Source organism: Oncorhynchus kisutch, linkage group LG26 (genome assembly GCF_002021735.2).
Source record: "Oncorhynchus kisutch isolate 150728-3 linkage group LG26, Okis_V2, whole genome shotgun sequence".
Classification (NCBI taxonomy): Eukaryota; Metazoa; Chordata; class Actinopteri; order Salmoniformes; family Salmonidae; genus Oncorhynchus; species Oncorhynchus kisutch.
This window is the reverse complement of record NC_034199.2, coordinates 44,221,716-44,235,189: the sequence shown is the minus strand read 5'-3', so window position 1 is coordinate 44,235,189 and position 13,474 is coordinate 44,221,716. Positions and strand designations below refer to the sequence as shown.

General features: G+C 44.6%; 1 protein-coding gene across 24 annotated transcripts in view; it reads right to left on the bottom strand.

Annotated features, from left to right (window-relative positions):
• Positions 1-13,474, bottom strand: part of LOC109870770 (dedicator of cytokinesis protein 9) — a 166,269-nt gene that overhangs the window by 63,900 nt on the left and 88,895 nt on the right. For all 24 annotated transcript variants that reach the window (XM_031805971.1, XM_031805987.1, XM_031805986.1 and 21 more), the window contains 3 exons: positions 9,636-9,705; positions 4,220-4,315; positions 3,798-3,932 (listed from right to left, as the gene is read on the bottom strand). In XM_031805971.1, the coding sequence (XP_031661831.1) occupies positions 3,798-3,932; positions 4,220-4,315; positions 9,636-9,705 (301 nt within the window). The remainder of the gene's footprint in view (positions 1-3,797; positions 3,933-4,219; positions 4,316-9,635; positions 9,706-13,474) is intronic.

The window sequence follows — 13,474 nt, the reverse complement described above, 5'->3', positions numbered from 1 at the left end:
GCATAGCGGAGAAGGTATGGTGGGATTCGAAATGGTCAGTAATCTGTTTGTTAACTTGGCTTTCGAAGACCTTAGAAAGACAGGGTAGGATAGATATAGGTCTGTAGCAGTTTGGGTCTAGAGTGTCACCCCCTTTGAAGAGGGGGATGACCGCAGCAGCTTTCCAATCTTTGGGAATCTCAGACAATACGAAAGAGAAGTTGAACAGGCTAGTAATAGGGTTTGCAACAATTTCGGCAGATCATTTTAGAAAGAGAGGGTCCAGATTGTCTAACCCGGCTGATTTGTAAGGATCCAGATTTTGCAGCTCTTTCAGAACATCAGCTATCTGGATTTGGGTAAAGGAGAAATGGTGGGGGCTTTGGCGGGTTGCTGTGGAGGGTGCCGGGCAGTTTACCGGGGTAGGGGTAGCCATGTGGAAAGCATGGCCAGCCGTAGAGAAATGCTTATTGAAATTCGCAATTATAGTGGATTTATCGGTGGTGACAGTGTTCCCTAGCCTCAGAGCAGTGGGCAGCTGGGAGGAGGTGCTCTTATTCTCCATGGACTTCACAGTGTCCCTTAACTTTTTGGAGTTAGTACTACAGGATGCAAATCTGTTTGAAAAAGCTTGCCTTAGATTTTCTAACTGCCTGTGTAAATTTGTTCCTAACTTCCCTGAAAAGTTGCATATCACGGGGGCTATTCGATGCTAATGCAGAACGCCACAGGATGTTTTTGTGCTGGTCAAGGGCAGACAGGTCTGGAGTGAACCAAGGACTATATCTATTCCTAGTCCTACATTTTTTGAGAGGGGCATGCTTATTTAAGATGGTGAGGAAGGCACTTTTAAAGAATGAAGCATGAATGGGGCGGCAGGGTAGCCTAGTGGTTAGAGCGTTGGACTAGTAACCGAAATCCCTGAGCTGACAAGGTACAAATCTGTCGTTCTGCCCCTGAACAGGCAGTTAACCCACTGTTCCTAGGCCGTCATTGAAAATAAGAATTTGTTCTTAACTGACTTGCCTAGTAAAATAAAAAAAAAGTAGTTATTTTTTTAAAAGAGGATGATTACAATGTATGCAGGTCAAGTGTGAGTGTGTGTTTCTTACAGTCTAAAATCAAATGTCCAACTGTGAATTAAAATAAAAAATAAAACAGGTCCAAAGAGAATGTTCTGATCCACAAAGTTAACATCCAATATATTGGCAAGTCCCCAGAAGGCAGCTGCTGCTTGGTTTTATGATCTGTTTCAGGGGACTTTGAAGAGAGAGCGTTACTGGAAACAACAATCCTCTCCCCCCAGTAGAAATTGCATTGACTTTTTAACTTTTGACTTGAGATTTTGTAATAACTACCACAACTGATCAATTGATGTTGTATCTATTTACACACTAAAGGGTAAGAAAACACAGGGAAACAGTTATATTTGACAACAATAACATCATTATCCATCTTTCCGGTATTTAGGAAAGCTTTAAAAAAAATATATTATTTGTGTTGGTTAGAGAGACACAGAAGGGAATACACCAACTGAGTGAACACACAGAGGAGCAAGGTGCTAGGTAGAAAGTCATTTCCATATGCGCAACAAAGAGCGTAGTGCTGCCAGCACTGCAGCTGAGCTCTTATAAAGGGACTGAGTCTGCCAGCAGCACTGCAGCTGAGCTCTTATAAAGGGACTGTGTCTGCCAGCAGCACTGCAGCTGAGCTCTTATAAAGGGACTGAGTCTGTCAGCAGCACTGAACCGTGGAGTTGACCTATGGCTCCCAATCAGCCAGAAAGAATGATGTCACTACCTCAGGTCGGCCTCAGATCGTCTCAGTTACACACCTCCAGAAGCTGGTGATTCAGTCGTATTCAACTAGTATACAATATTCTGTAAAAAGTTTCCAGAATTGTTATTTTTACATAAGCAATGTTTTGGTCATCAACTTTATGGTCCAGTTCAGTTGTGGAGTCATAGGTTTACCGTCTGTATCTCTAAAAAGACGAGCTATTGGCTCATAGCATTACATTTGAAGAAACCTGCAAAACCAAACGACCATACGTTTGCTCCTGGATAAGAAACATAGGCCTACAGAGCACCCAATTCAACAAAGGTAAAGAAGACAAGGCGACACCGGCCAGGACATCACACAGGTGTGTGTACAGCTAACGTGCTAGTAAGCCAAGGCTAAACAGATAGCTAGGTAGCCAAGGCTAAACAGATAGCTGGATAGCCAAGGATAAACAGATAGCTAGGTAGCCAAGGCTAAACAGATTGCTGGGTAGCCAAGGCTAAACAGATAGCTGGGTAGCCAAGGCTAAACAGATAGCTAGGTAGCCAAGGCTAAACAGATAGCTGGGTAGCCAAGGCTAAACAGATTGCTGGGTAGCCAAGGCTAAACAGATAGCTAGGTAGCCAAGGCTAAACAGATTGCTGGGTAGCCAAGGCTAAACAGATAGCTAGGTATTCAGGACAAAGAGTTCAATCTTGGTTTCATCAGACCAGAGAATCCTGTTTCTCATGGTCTGAGAGTCTTTAGTTGCCTTTTGGCAAACTCCAAGTGGGCTGTCATGTGCCTTTTACTGAGAAGTGGTTTCTATCTGGCCACTCTACCATGAAGGCCTTCTGGAAGGTTCTCCCATTTCCACAGAGGACCTTTGAGCTCTAACAGAGTGACCATCGGGTTCTTGGTCACCTCCATGACCGAGGGCCTTCTCCCCTGATTGCTCAGTTTGGCTGGGCGGCCAGCTCTAGGAAGAGTCTTGGTGGTTCCAATCTTCTTCCATTTCAGAATGATGGAGGCCACTGTGTTCCTGGGGACCTTCAGTGCTGCAGAAATGTTTTGGTACCCTTCCGCAGATCTGTGCCTCGACACAATCCTGTCTCTGAGCTCTACAGACAATGGCTGGAACTCATGGCTTAGTTTTTGCTCTGACATGTACTGTCAACTGTGGGACCTGATATAGACAGGTGTGTGACTTTCCAAATCATGTCCAATCAATTTAGTTTACAACAGGTGGACTCCAATCAAGTTGTACAAACATCTCAAGGATTATCAATAGAAATAGGATGCATCTGAGCTCAATTTCAAGTCTCATAGCAAAGAGTATGAATACTTATGTAAATAAGGTATTACATTTTTTGGGGTGTAAAACATTTGAAAAAAATTCTAAAAACCTGTTTTCACTTTGTCATTATGGGATATTTAATCACTTTTAGAATGAGGCTGTAATGTAACAAAATGTGGAAAAAGGGAAGGGGTCTGAATATTTTATCAATCCACTCAAGGGACCGTCCAACCACGCCATCCACTCCATACCAAGTACACACTCCCACTCGTCTTCACTGGCAGAAATAAAAGCCACTTCCGTAGGGCAGGAGACAAGAGAGGCCCTGGCCCGAGCTCTCAACTCCACACTGATGACTCCTTTTTATGCATCTAATTCATGTGAGCTGAATGCTCGGTCAGTAAAAACACAACCTTTACATCCATCTGTGTGTAGAAAACAGATAATGATGCTTCAAGCCTGTGTTGGGACTGGGAGATGTGCGCCTGCTAGCTATAGCATGGCCTGCGGCAAAGTGCATGGTAGTATGACATAAATGGGAATTGGGGAAGGGTCCCAGCAGCGATAGAGACAGAAATATTTCCTCATTAATACTCTGTTGCTAGCTTTAACTAGCAGGTTCATATATGTTCATATATGTTAGAACGTAACATCTTTGGAAAGGAAACATGTCTGTCTGGATGACCTGAATTCATCCCATATAACATTAACAATGACAGTGTCAAAGCACATTCCCAGATACAAAGTTCACAAAAATCACCTGAACAACTCCCATACATGAGTCCAGGAAGATGGTTCCTTTGGATTCTTTGGAGATCTTGTCATCCTTGTAGAAGTTGAGGTTGTAAGAGCCGTCACCCAGCTGGGTTAGGTGGAAATACCTCCTCTTGAAAGACTGGAAAGTACAGTTAAACAATAACAATCCCATTTCTATTATTAGAGAACAAGAGGCACAATTTGGGCCCAGATAATTGCCCCAGCATGGTTAGGAGAAAGTCAACACCATTTGTATTTCGCAAAATCCATCAGTTTGTCTGATAAATGGTGTTGATGAAAATCTAGCTTCATCCTTCTGTTACTGGAGACACGAGAACGGACTGTTGCTCATCCCGATATACATCTGGTACACTGTGTAAAAAAACATTCCTCACAGAGATAGCTAGTGTCATCATCATCACTCACCCTCATGGTGACGCTGATGGCACTGTTCATGTTGCCTTTGTACAGCCAGCCATGCTTGGTGATCCCTCCTTTCTGGGAACCTAGGGAGGTTGTGTCCTGGAAGAGACATGGGAATGGGCTCAGACACACTCAAGGCAAACACACATACAGTACACAATGACATACACTGCACCATATCAACACATTACTGTGCTCCCTCTCTGCCACACTGTGCAACGCCCCTTGATCCCGTGGCTGATATAAATGTCAGTATAGGAGACATGGAGGATGAGATGAGAATAACCTCTGTTTGATGTACACTCTTAGAAAAAACGGACCTAATGCCCCTCCTCTGTCAGATCTAATGCCCTCCCCTGTCAGATCTAATGCCCTCCCCTGTAAGACCTAATGCCCCTCCCCTGTCAGATCTAATGCCCCTCCCCTGTCAGATCTAATGCCCCTCCCCTGTCCGATCTAATGCCCCTCCCCTGTCAGATCTAATGCCCCTCTGTCCGATCTAATGCCCCTCCCCTGTCAGATCTAATGCCCCTCCCCTGTCAGACCTAATGCCCCTCCCCTTTTCAGAACTAATGCCCCTCCCCTGTCAGATCTAATGCCCCTCCCCTGTCAGATCTAATGCCCCTCCTCTGTCCGATCTAATGCCCCTCCCCTGTCAGATCTAATGCCCCCCCCCTGTCAGATCTAATGCCCCTCCCCTGTCAGATCTAATGCCCCTCCTCTGTCCGATCTAATGCCCCTCCCCTGTCAGATCTAATGCCCCTCCCCTGTCCGATCTAATGCCCCTCCCCTGTCAGATCTAATGCCCCTCTGTCCGATCTAATGCCCCTCCCCTGTCAGATCTAATGCCCCTCCCCTGTCAGACCTAATGCCCCTCTGTCCGATCTAATGCCCCTCCCCTGTCAGATCTAATGCCCCTCCCCTGTCAGATCTAATGCCCCTCCTCTGTCCGATCTAATGCCCCTCCCCTGTCAGATCTAATGCCCCTCCCCTGTCCGATCTAATGCCCCTCCCCTGTCAGATCTAATGCCCCTCTGTCAGACCTAATGCCCCTCCCCTGTCAGACCTAATGCCCCTCCCCTGTCAGACCTAATGCCCCTCCCCTGTCAGAACTAATGCCTCTCCCCTGTCAGACCTAATGCCCCTCCCCTGTAAGACCTAATGCCCCTCCTCTGTCCGATCTAATGCCCTCCCCTGTCAGACCTAATGCCCTCCCCTGTCAGACATAATGCCCTCCCCTGTCAGACCTAATGCCCCTCCCCTGTAAGACCTAATGCCCCTCCTCTGTCCGATCGAATGCCCTCCCCTGTAAGACCTAATGCCCCTCCTCTGTCAGATCTAATGCCCTCCCCTGTCAGATCTAATGCCCTCCCCTGTAAGACCTAATGCCCCTCCCCTGTCAGACAAAATGCCCCTCCCCTGTTAGACCTAATGCCCCTCCCCTGTCAGACCTAATGCCCCTCCCCTGTCAGACATAACGCCCCTCCCCTGTTAGACCTAATGCCCCTCCCCTGTCAGAACTAATGCCTCTCCCCTGTCAGACCTAATGCCCTCCCCTGTAAGACCTAATGCCCTCCCCTGTTAGACCTAATGCCCCTCCCCTGTAAGACCTAATGTTCACTGAGGCACAGAGTTTCTAAACCCAACATTATATCAAAAGAGTGCCTTTGATTTGATGGGTTGCACATGCACAGTTCAGCGCGGGACAACCGTTAGACCCGATTATGTGTTTCTGAGCATGAACTTAGCTAGCCAACGTCGCCATGACATCGCCGACAAGCATGATCGAGGATTCCTATTGGAGAAGCAGTTTCTGCCTATCTTCATACTGTACTGTGTTTGACTGAGGGGTTCAGTGGTCAGGCCCTGACCTCTGGTGACCTGGGCTAGTCTCTCGGCTCAACAAACCATTTGCCTAAATCACAGATAAGTGAATAAGGTTACTCAAGTCTCGAGTCTCTAAATATTACTCTAAAGACCTGTAGGGGGCATTGTCTGACACGAAATAAAGAAGACATAATTCACACGTATGTGACAGATGCAAATGTCAACATGACCCTAGCAGTTTAAGAGAGGCAAGTATAACATCAGTGTTATCAAACAGCCTGAGACTGCCTCAGGTCATGCTCTGCAGAACACCGTCCCTCTGAGGGTTCTACAGGCATCAGTGATTCATGCTCTCTTCAGGGTTGGCTTGAACACAGGTGACTCCATAGCCTCCCTCGTGTGCAATGACTCCCTGTCTCACAAGCCATTTCAAGGCCAACCAAGACTAATTTACACTGTTCACAGCAGAATCAGACATGTCTATGGTTCGCAGGCCAAAGGGATCTAGCTACGGATTCACAGTTGTATAAATCAGGCAGTCACTAAATGTAAAATAATTTGCTCACAACAAAAAGGGCCAAACCCATGAGCTGTAAGGAGTGAGGAGCCTCGGACCATGAACACATGAACTTCTGCACGAGAAGAAAAATAGAAAAACCTGAGACCATTTGAGAGGTGGCCAGTGAACCAAAGTCCTGCAGCTAATTACCCTTTATACTTTAGACACAAATTGTGCTATTTAGACATAATATAAGCTATTGAGACATAATATAAGCTATTTAGACATAATTTAAGATATTTAGACATAATATAAGCTACTGAGACACAACACGCACTATTTAGACATAATATAAGCTACTGAGACACAACACATGCTATTTAGAAACAATATAAGCTACTGAGACACAACACATGCTATTTAGACATAATATAAGCTACTGAGACACAACACATGCTATTTAGACATAATATAAGTTACTGAGACACAACACGTGCTATTTAGACCTAATATCTGCTATTTAGACATAATGTAAGCTACTGAGACACAACACGTGCTATCTAGACATAATATAAGCTATTGAGACATAATATAAGCTATTTAGACATAATATAAGATATTTAGACATAATATAAGCTACTGAGACACAACACGCACTATTTAGAAACAATATAAGCTACTGAGACACAACACATGCTATTTAGACATAATATAAGCTACTGAGACACAACACATGCTATTTAGACATAATATAAGTTACTGAGACACAACACGTGCTATTTAGACCTAATATCTGCTATTTAGACATAATGTAAGCTACTGAGACACAACACGCGCTATCTAGACATAATATAAGCTACTGAGACACAACACGTGGTATTTAGACATAATATAAGCTACTGAGACACAACACTTGCTATTTAGACATAATATTAGCTATTTAGACACAACACGTGCTATTTAGACATAATATTAGCTATTTAGACATAATATAAGCTATTTAGATAAAATATGTTCTATTTAAACATAATGTAAGCTACTGAGACACAACACGTGCTATTTAGACATAATATTAGCTATTTAGACACAACACGTGCTATTTAGACATAATATAAGCTATTTAGACATAATATGTGCTATTTAGACATAATATTAGCTATTTAGACACAACACGTGCTATTTAGACATAATATTAACTATTTAGACACAAAAAAGTATTTAGTCAGCCACCATTTGTGCAAGTTCTCCCACTTAAAAAGATGAGAGAGGCCTGTAATTTTCATCATAGGTACACTTCAACTATGACAGACAAAATGGCGGAAAAAAATCTATTCCAGAAAATCACATTGTAGGATTTTTAATGAATTTATTTGCAAATTATGGTGGAAAATAAGTATTTGGTCACCTACAAACAAGCAAGATTTCTGGCTCTCACAGACCTGTAACTTCTTCTTTAAGAGGCTCCTCTGTCCTCCACTCGTTACCTGTATTAATGGCACCTGTTTGAACTTGTTATCAGTATAAAAGACACCTGTCCACAACCTCAAACAGTCACACTCCAAACTCCACTATGGCCAAGACCAAAGAGCTGTCAAAGGACACCAGAAACAAAATTGTAGACCTGCACCAGGCTGGGAAGACTGAATCTGCAATAGGTAAGCAGCTTGGTTTGAAGAAATCAACAGTGGGAGCAATTATTAGGAAATGGAAGACATACAAGACTGAAAATCTCCCTTGATCTGGGGCTCCACGCAAGATCTCACCCCGTGGGGTCAAAATGATTACAAGAACGGTGAGCAAAAATCCCAGAACCACACGGGGGGACCTAGTGAATGACCTGCAGAGAGCTGGAACCAAAGTAACAAAGCCTACCATCAATAACACACTACGCCGCCAGGGACTCAAATCCTGCAGTGCCAGACGTGTCCCCCTGCTTAAGCCAGTACATGTCCAGGCTCGTCTGAAGTTTGCTAGAGAGCATTTGGATGATCCAGAAGAAGATTGGGAGAATGTCATATGGTCAGATGAAACCAAAATATAACTTTTTGGTAAAAACTCAACTCGTCGTGTTTGGAGGACAAAGAATGCTGAGTTGCATCCAAAGAACACCATACCTACTGTGACGCATGGGGGTGGAAACATCATGCTTTGGGGCTGTTTTTCTGCAAAGGGACCAGGACGACTGATCCGTGTAAAGGAAAGAATGAATGGGGCCATGTATCGTGAGATTTTCAGTGAAAACCCCCCTTCCATCAGCAAGGGCATTGAAGATGAAACGTGGCTGGGTCTTTCAGCATGACAATGATCCCAAACACACCGCCTGGGCAACGAAGGAGTGGCTTCGTAAGAAGCATTTCAAGGTCCTGGAGTGACCTAGCCAGTCTCCAGATCTCAACCCCATAGAAAATCTTTGGAGGGAGTTGAAAGTCCGTGTTGCCCAGCAACAGCCCCAAAACATCACTGCTCTAGAGGAGATATGCATGGAGGAATGGGCCAAAATACCAGCAACAGTGTGTGAAAACCTTGTGAAGACTTACAGAAAACGTTTGACCTCTGTCATTGCCAACAAAGGGTATGTAACAAAGTATTGAGATAAACTTTTGTTATTGACCAAATACTTATTTTCCACCATAATTTGCAAATAAATTCATTAAAAATCCTACAATGTGATTTTATGGATTATTTTCCTTCTCATTTTGTCTGTCATAGTTGAAGTGTAACTATGATCATTTAGACATAATATTAGCTATTTAGACACAACACATGCTATTTAGACACAAAATGTGTTGTTTAAACATGTTGTTTAGTCACAATATGTGCTGTTGAGACACAGAAATCTTTCATATTTGCCGGAGACATTTAACAACTGTGATTGGACCAGGAACGCCAAATCAGTTCTTGTCTGAATGAATAACTGACATAGGATAGGTCTGTATGGAGGATTATTTGATTTGAAATGATTTGTACATGGAGCATGTGGCTGAGGGTCAACAGTTGAGGTAAAAGCTTAAGATCTGTGTGCTGATAGGAATTAACACAAGTGGCTTAGCTAAATAGTTTGTTATTTGTAACTTTCTACAGACATTCACTTACCTCATCTTTGTCAACATCTTCATCAACCTCAAAAACGTGGACAGCCAGTTTGTCTGGTCTGGACAATTTGCTGTAAAACACAAGGACGTGGATAAAGTGTGATTTGATCTTATCTATCAGAGGTCAGTTATCATTGTTGTTCAGGTTAGTTATCATTGTTTTAGGTTACAATGGAGCCCCTAGTTCCACTCTTCATACCACTGATACCTTCTTTGTCCCACCTCCCACACATGCAGTGACCTCACCCATTACAACCAGCATGTCCAGAGATACAACCTCTCTTATCATCACCCAGTGCCTGGGCTAACCTCCGCTGTACCCGCACCCCACCATACCCCTGTCTGCGCATTATGCCCTGAATATATTCTACCATGCCCAGAAACCTGCTCCTCTTATTCTTTGTCCCCAACGCTCTAGGCGACCAGTTTTGATAACCTTTAGCCCCACCCTCATACTACTCCTCCTCTGTTCCGCGGGTGATGTGGAGGTAAACCCAGGCCCTGCAATCCCCAGGCACCCTCATTCGTTGACTTCTGTGATTGAAAAAGCCTTGGTTTCATGCATGTCAACATCAGAAACCTCCTCCCTAAGTTTGTTTTACTCACTGCTCTAGCACACTCTGCTAACCCTGATGTCCTTGCCGTGTCTGAATCCTGGTTTAGGAAAGCCACCAAGAATTCTGAGATTTCCATACCCAACTATAACATTTTCCGTCAAGATAGAACTGCCAAAGGGGGAGGAGTTGCAGTCTACTGCAGAGATAGCCTGCAAATTAATGTCATACTTTCCAGGTCCATACCCAAACAGTTCGAACTACTAATTTAAAAAATTACTCTCTCCAGAAATAAGTCTCTCACTGTTGCCACCTGCTACCGACCCCACTCAGCTCCCAGCTGTGCCCGGGACACCATTTGTGAATTGATCGCCCCCCATCTAGCTTCAGAGTTCGTTCTGTTAGGTGACCTAAACTGGGATATGCTTAACACCCCGGCAGTCCTACAATCTAAGCTAGATGCCCTCAATCTCACACAAATCATCAAGGAACCCACCATGTACAACCCTAAATGTGTCAACAAGGGCACCCTCATAGACGTCATCCTGACCAACTGGCCCTCCAAATACACCTCCGCTGTCTTCAACCAGGATCTCAGCGATCACTGCCTCATTGCCTGTATCCGCTACGGATCCGCAGTCAAACGAACACCCCTCATCACTGTCAAACGCTCCCTAAAACACTTCTGCGAGCAGGCCTTTCTAATTGACCTGGCCTGGGTATCCTGGAAGGATATTGACCTCATCCCGTCAGTTGAGGATGCCTGGTCATTCTTTAAAAGTAACTTCCTCACCATTTTAGATAAGCATGCTCTGTTCAAAAAATGCAGAACTAAGAACAGATATAGCCCTTGGTTCACTCCAGACCTGACTGCCCTCGACCAGCACAAAAACATCCTGTGGCAGACTGCAATAGCATCGAATAGTCCCCGCGATATGCAACTGTTCAGGGAAGTCAGGGACCAATACACGCAGTCAGTCAGGAAAGCCAAGGCCAGCTTCTTCAGGCAGAAATTTGCATCCTGTAGCTCTAACTCCAAAAGGTTTTGGGACACTGTAAAGTCCATGGAGAACAAGAGCACCTCCTCCCAGCTACACACTGCTCTGAGGCTAGGTAACACGGTCACCACCGATAAATCCATGATTATCGAAAACTTCAACAAACATTTCTCAACGGCTGGCCATGCCTTCCTCCTGGCTACTCCAACCTCGGGCCAACAGCTCCGCCCCCCCTGCAGCTACTCGCCCAAGCCTCTCCAGGTTCTCCTTTACCCAAATCCAGATAGCAGATGTTCTGAAAGAGCTGCAAAACCTGGGCCCGTACAAATCAGCTGGGCTTGACAATCTGGATCCTCTATTTCTGAAACTATCCGTCGCCATTGTCTCAACCCCTATTACCAGCCTGTTCAACCTCTCTTTCATATCGTCTGAGATCCCCAAGGATTGGAAAGCTGCCACAGTCATCCCCCTCTTCAAAGGGGGAGACACCCTGGACCCAAACTGTTACAGACCTATATCCATCCTGCCCTGCCTATCTAAGGTCTTCGAAAGCCAAGTCAACAAACAGGTCACTGACCATCTCGAATCCCACCGTACATTCTCCGCTGTGCAATCTGGTTTCCGTGCCGATCACGGGTGCACCTCAGCCACGCTCAAGGTACGAAACGATATCATAACCGCCATCGATAGAAGACAGTACTGAGCAGCCGTCTTCATCGACCTGGCCAAGGCTTTCGACTCAGTCAATCACCATATTCTTATCGGCAGACTCAGTAGCCTCGGTTTTTCTAATGACTGCCTTGCCTGGTTCACCAACTACTTTGCAGACAGAGTTCAGTGTGTCAAATCGGAGGGCATGTTGTCCGGTCCTCTGATTCCCTGATCAACCTCTACGCAGACGACACCATTCTGTATACTTCCGGCCCTTCCTTGGACACTGTGCTATCTAACCTCCAAACGAGCTTCAACGCCATTCAACACTCCTTCCGTGGCCTCCAACTGCTCTTAAACGCTAGTAAAACCAAATGCATGCTTTTCAACCGTTCGCTGTCTGCACCCGCACGCCCGACTAGCATCACCACCCTGGATGGTTCCGACCTAGAATATGTGGACATCTATAAGTACCTAGGTGTCTGGCTAGACTGTAAACTCTCCTTCCAGACTCATATCAAACATCTCCAATCTAAAATCAAATCTAGAGTCGGCTTTCTATTCCGCAACAAAGCCTCCTTCACTCACACCGCCAAACTTACCCTAGTAAAACTGACTATCCTACCGATCCTCGACTTCGGCGATGTCATCTACAAAATAGCTTCCAATACTCTACTCAGCAAACTGGATGCAGTTTATCACAGTGCTCCGTTTTGTTACTAAAGCACCTTATACCATCCACCACTGTGACCTGTATGCTCTAGTCGGCTGGCCCTCGCTAAATATTTGTCGCCAGACCCACTGGCTCCAGGTCATCTACAAGTCCATGCTAGGTAAAGCTCCGCCTTATCTCAGTTCACCGGTCACGATGGCAACACCCACCCGTAGCACGCGCTCCAGCATGTGTATCTCACTGATCATCCCTAACGCCAACACCTCATTAGGCCGCCTTTCATTCCAGTTCTCTGCTGCCTGTGACTGGAACAAATTGCAAAAATCGCTGAAGTTGGAGACTTTTATCTCCCTCACCAACTTCAAACATCTGCTATCTGAGCAGCTAACCGATCGCTGCAGCTGTACATAGTCTATCGGTAAATAGCCCACCCAATTTACCTACCTCATCCCCATACTGTTTATATTTATTTACTTTTCTGCTATTTTGCACACCAGTATCTCTACCTGTACATGACCATCTGATCATTTATCACTCCAGTGTTAATCTGTAAAATTGTAATTATTCGCCTACCTCCTCATGCCTTTTGCACACAATGTATATATATATTTTTTTCTACTGTGTTAATTGTGTTAATTGTTTACTCCATGTGTAACTCTGTGTTGTCTGTTCACACTGCTATGCTTTATCTTGGCCAGGTCGCAGTTGCAAATGAAAACGTGTTCTCAACTAGCCTACCTGGTTAAATAAAGGTGAATAATTAATAATTATGAATAATTATCTATTAGAGGTCATTCATTGTTATAAGAAATGAAACCGAATGTAATGTACAGTACAAGTCCCACTTACATAGGAACCTTGAACTAATTCAACCCAAGAAAACCACTGTGAAAAGTAGTGTCATGCTACGTCATATTTCATTGTTTCAATTTCCCTCCCTGGACACTGAATGGTGACCAAAGGG